Source organism: Engraulis encrasicolus, chromosome 3 (genome assembly GCF_034702125.1).
Source record: "Engraulis encrasicolus isolate BLACKSEA-1 chromosome 3, IST_EnEncr_1.0, whole genome shotgun sequence".
Classification (NCBI taxonomy): Eukaryota; Metazoa; Chordata; class Actinopteri; order Clupeiformes; family Engraulidae; genus Engraulis; species Engraulis encrasicolus.
In genome coordinates, this window is record NC_085859.1 from 41,432,831 (window position 1) to 41,438,830 (window position 6,000).

Consider the following 6,000-nt stretch of genomic DNA (forward strand, 5'->3'; position numbering starts at 1 on the left):
TGTTTGTTGTGTGTCTGTGTTTATGTGTGTGCATACGTGCGTGCATGCGTACTAAACTGTGTGTGTGTATGTCTGTGTGTGTGTGTGTGTGTGTGTGTGTGTGTGTGTGTGTGTGTGTGTGTGTGTGTGTGTGTGTGTGTGTGTGTGTGTGTGTGTGTGTGTGTGTGTGTGTGTGTGTGTGTGTGTGTGTGTGCGCGCATGTCCGTGTTGCCATCCAGTACTGTACCTTGGGGATATTGACTCTGGACCAGAAGAGCTCCAGGTGCTCCCTCATCTTGAGGGGCTTGTATTTGGTTTGTCTGCATGTGTGCCTTACTGTACAGCATGGGTGGGGAACCTTTGGCATTCAAGGGGCCACTTCAAATTCCCCCAAGGGCCGAAACAGTTTTCCAAGGGAACACAAACCAGGATTTCCCCCTGCACGCAGCCACCACCTTCTCAAGGCCCCCTGAATATAACTTAATTGTATTGCAAATGTAATTTCTAAGATTCCTTTACAAAACATGTCATATTTCATGTGAAGCTGCATAACATTAAAATTATATCGGGGGCCGGATAAAACGGCCTCAAGGGTCATAAATGGCCCTCGAGATTTAGCTTCCCCACCCCAGCTGTACAGTGTGATGCTGCCAGTACCAGTACCAGAGATTCTTTAAGTATAGAGATATGCCAACATAATAGGTTTCTATGGGCACCTAACGCGACCAGGTTCCGGTCTGCCTAAAGGGCCGTGTCATAATGCTCCTACAATGAATAGAACAGTCCTTGGGTCTGCCTAGGTCTGCCTAAGGGGGGCCATAATAGAACCAGGAAACAATGGGCCAATGGAACCTCTCTCTCTCTACTCTCTCTGCCAGTACTGTACCTTGGGGATGTTGACTCTGGACCAGAAGAGCTCCAGGTGCTCCCTCATCTTGAGGGGCTTGTATTTGGAGTAGAGGATGGCCAGCTCGGTGAACATGCCCATGTGGGCGCGCTCCAGGCCCAGAGCAGCTTCCAGCAACACCATCAGCTCCTCAAAGAAACCGCGCTCCTGGAAAATAATGGACACACACACACACACACACACACACACACACACACACACACACACACACACACACACACACACACACACACACACACACACACACACACACACACACACACACACAATTGGAACATACAGCACATTAGAAAATATGCACACGTGCACACACACACAGAAACCATAGAAACACACAACACAATTATGAAACCTATGAGATGAATATATCAGAGACTAGTCTGAGAGAGAGAGAGAGAGCGAGAGAGAGAGAGAGAGAGAGAGAGAGAGAGAGAGAGAGAGAGAGAGAGATTTCAACACAGTAGTAGTTTGTATGATTTGTGTGATGGGCAATTTGTGTAATGTTCAGCTGAGTCGATTCCTTTGCGAGAAATAGGACATATAAAACTTCAGACCATTGAAAGCTGAAAGACAAGAAAGACCTTTTAGGGTGTGTGTGTGTGTGTGTGTGTGTGTGTGTGTGTGTGTGTGTGTGTGTGTGTGTGTGTGTGTGTGTGTGTGTGTGTGTGTGTGTGTGTGTATTTGCAGTACCTGGTAGTAGTTGATGAGCTCCAGTTCGTGTGTGTGTGTGTGTGTGTGTGTGTGTGTGTGTGTGTGTGTGTGTGTGTGTGTGTGTGTGTGTATGTGTGCGCGTGTGTGTGTGTGTGCGTATGCGTGCGCGTGTGTGTGTGTATTTGCAGTACCTGGTAGTAGTTGATGAGCTCCTCCAGTTCATCAGCGTGGATGACGATGTGGAGGCCGCAGATCTCCGCTAACCTGAACTCCTCACCCTCTACACACGCAAAACACACCTGCACACACACACGCACGCACACACACACACACACACACACACACGCGCACACACACAAATGAATACACACTCTCAATATCACACAGAAACATACACAGCAACACACACACACACACACACACACACACACACACACACACACACACACACACACACACACACACACACACACACACACACACACACACACACACACACACACACACACACACACACACACACACACACCCCACACACACACACACAGAATCACAGATACACACATTAACACACATACTCAGAGAAACACACAGCAGCTCCACATGGTTGTGATTAAAAGTCAATATGGCGGAGGTTAGGAGGGCTTTGTCCAGCCATGTGTTCCAGATCTAGAGGCTCAGTGCACTAGGGCAGGGCAGGACAATGAGCAGGGAAGAGGGGAGTAAGATGTGGCCACACCCTTCCTCAAGGAGGCCAGGAGCAGGGCAACACTTGAAGAGCTCATAAAACATAGGAGATACGCACTCCACGCTTCTAAATTAACAATACAGTGCAACCAGAGCAGGACCAAAACATAGGCAAAAAGGGAAATAAATCTGGTGCCACACGGATGTCTATTTTCTGTAATTTATTTTTTAGTGCAGTGAGACTAACGTTTCGACATGCGTCTTCATCAGAGTCCTCGAAGAGCTGCTTTGCAAAATGACTTTTGCACGTATTGGGCCCTGCTTTTGCATTGTGTTGCAAAATGCAATTTATTACCTCTGCCAAGAGGTTATATGATCGAGGGTCTGAGTTTGTTGTGTCTGTGCGTCTGTTCGCGTCACCATCTTACTTGGTGCACCTTTAAAACATGCAATCATTTGGCCCCATTCCCACAAACCCAATGCCTTTCATGTGACTGAGGCCTTGTGTAGGTACAGTAGGGGCCATAGGGCCTGGCTTGTGCCTACGTACCTCCTTCCAGGTGCGTGTGGAGTTGGCCTTGCGGCTGCTGTCCACGGCCGCCTGGAACTCCCCCAGCCTCACCAGCGTGGAGGCCAGCCGAGCGAAGTTGGACACGTTACCATACAGCAGTTTAGCAGCATCGTACATGCCCTCCTCAAAACAACGATCCCCAACCTACAGGAATATGGAGAGAGAGAGGAGGGGGAGGGGGGGGAAGGGAGAAGGGAGGGAGAGAGAGGGGTAGGGAGGGAGAAGGGGAGATAGAGAGGGGAAGGGAGGAGGAAGGGGAGAGAGAGAGGGGAAGGGAGGGAGAAGGGGAGAGAAAGAGAGAGAGGAGAGAGAGACAGGTAGAGAGAGAAAGAGAGGAGGGGAGGGATGGAGGGAGAAGGGGAGGGAGAGAGAGAGAGAGAGGGGAAGGGAGGGAGAGAGAGGGAAGGGAGGGAGAAGGGGAGGGAGAGAGAGAGAGAGAGGGGAAGGGAGGGAGAGAGAGGGGGGGGAGGGAGAAGGGGAGGGAGAGAGAGACAGGAGAGAGGGAAGACAAGCACATGTATAAACAGAAGCCTCCAGAGTTGGTGTGTGAATGTGTATGTGTGTACGTGTATTTTGAAAGCCCTTTGAGTCAATTTCATAGCTGTGATACTGCGCTATATAAATACATGTTATATCGTATTGTATTTTATTATATGGTGTGACGTCATCGGTCGAATGCTCCATTCATTTCAACGGGGCTCCCCAACGTTCGCACGTCTGTTATTTTTCGATAACGGACAGGTTGGTCTATAACAGACCGCTGTCAATGGCAACAAGACTTTTCACTGCTAAAGCAACTTTTCAACAAGACTCTAATCAGCTGCTGTGATAGACAACACCTGTTGTCCTGGCTACCTAGCTGTTGCCTAGCGGTGTTCCACAACGGCGCTGTTTTGTTTTGCGCAGCAACAATCTTAACATTAAATAGGCCTAAAGAAATGTCCCCGCCATGTGTGAATCATTTAAGTATATCCATATAATAAGCGGGTTAACTTTCGGCGAGTCGGTCGCTTTGTGGAATAGCAGCACTTCAGAGAGAACAAGACCCCTCCGCTCCGCGTCGGGGTCTAAAGATTCTCTCTGTCGTGCTGCTATTCCACGGTAGCGACCTTCTCGCCGAACGTTAACCCTTACGTATTGTATTGTATTGTATTGTATTGTATTGTATTGCATAGGGGTGTGTTACTGTACCTGCTGTATGTGGGCATTGGTTTGTCCATTGATGAGTTCCTCTAGCTCGGCCAGGCGGCTGGTTTTGGCCAGAGAGAAGATCAGCTCCGTCTCTACGTAGGACTCCCGAGACTTGCCCTTCGCCATCTGAAGATACTTCACCAGCTCCTCCCAATTATCTACAAATACACACACACATACACACACACACACACACACACACACACACACACACACACACACACACACACACACACACACACACACACACACATGCACACAGTGAAAAATTAATTCTTGTCCCAACTCCATTGTAAACAGGGCTATACTATAAATTAACTTTTTTCTTCACTAGCCAAATTTGGCTCGTAGGTTTTAATCGCACTAGCCAAACATACACTTGCCATCAGTAAAAGTGACTGGTAAGCTTTCTTTCCTACCAGCCAAACTGAATTCTCACCAGAATCTGGCCGGTTGGCTGGTGGTAATTCAGAGCCCTGATTGTAAATAACTTCAAATGTGAGTACCATTGAACCACAAAGGCAGTAACTGCACAATTAGCTTGTCTTGTGATTATATCTCTTGTTTCTTACCATAATCACTACCCAATTCTACAACATGGTGGCGTGTGTCTTACTGTGTGTGCTGGCAGCGCCGACCACCTCCATGTAGGCACTGGGGTCCTCCGCCCGGATGTAGGAGTCGATGGCATCCCTCACCAGCTCCCGCTGTAGCTGGGCACGCGCCAGCTGACTCCACACGCCCGCCTCGCCACACAGCTCTGCAAACTCATACGCACGGTCCAGGTTGCCTATGTGCTCAATCAGGACCTGGAGAGAGAGAGAGAGAGAGAGACATGAGGAGGGAGAGAGAGAGACATGAGGAGGGAGAGAGAGAGACATGAGGAGAGAGAGAGAGGGAGAGAGAGGGATAGAGACATGAGGAGAGAGAGAGAGGGAGAGAGAGAGACACGCACAGGAATGGACACACACACACACAAGAGCGCGCACACACACACACACACACACGTACCCAGGCATACACACATATACGTACGCAGACACACAGAGTTCGTTGTAAACTCGAATACAGGCCTACAGACATGCATAAATGCACAGGCACAGATTTGGATGTTAGTTTCATTGTAGCCACTAGGTGGCCCTCTCAGCCTTCTCTGGACAGAATAAATGAGCCAGAAATGTTCAACCAAAGAACTGCCTAAAGTCCTGCTCCTATGGACTAGCTGTCACACAGACAACTCAAAATGTCAAGGAAACCTGGACCACACTGTCTCATGTATTTTGAGTTGGAAAGTCTCAAACATTTTGAACAATTGAGCGGTGTGTTGAAAATGACCTTTAGAAATAGGAACTCGTCTTGAAATTGACAATGACCTTTCAAATGGTCCTTTCAGCTCATCTGGAGATGTGCAGGTAATGACTGAAGCTCTACAGTGGGTGGATTCCAATATGCGGACTCCTTTGCTCACTTGCCTGCTTGTGACCTCATGATGATGTCACCAACAGAACATTAATTCAATATCTTGCAATAGCACAATTCTAATGTCATTTCCTCATTTGCAATCGGAATTGTTTTGGCTAGGCTGACAGCAGGGAAACTTTATTGTTTTCTCAACGGAGGCTGGGCGTCCGCAAAATGCGAGGCCACAAGCACAAGTGGAGGACAGGAGTCTGCATATTGGAATGCACACACCCAGTACCTGAATGGCTGAAGTGTTGACATCAAACTTCTTGAAGATGGCGAAGGCCTCCTCGTAGAGCTGGTTGCTGATGGCGATGTTGGCGATGTCCGGGGCGTCGTAGTTGTCCAGCCGGTTGACGTACTCCATGACGCGCGTGTGGTCAGCCTTGATGGCCGTCAGGATCAGCAGGTTTTGTAGATTCCTTTAGGATTTAAGGAAATAAGTAGAGGATACTTTACCAACATTATATTGATTTAAATCATATTGAGATGAAATTGCATTCAAGGATCCAGTCAGAAGAATTTGATTGGATTTATGAAATTAGAAATGAGT

The 6,000-nt window shown here is 48.2% G+C and overlaps 1 protein-coding gene across 1 annotated transcript in view; it reads right to left on the minus strand.

The window, feature by feature from the left end:
* cltcl1 (clathrin, heavy chain-like 1) overlaps positions 1–6,000 on the minus strand; it is a 75,544-nt gene that overhangs the window by 13,381 nt on the left and 56,163 nt on the right. The window contains 6 exon segments of the mRNA XM_063195436.1: positions 866–1,033; positions 1,729–1,836; positions 2,775–2,939; positions 3,987–4,144; positions 4,603–4,795; positions 5,686–5,900. Coding sequence (XP_063051506.1) covers positions 866–1,033; positions 1,729–1,836; positions 2,775–2,939; positions 3,987–4,144; positions 4,603–4,795; positions 5,686–5,900 — 1,007 coding nt within the window.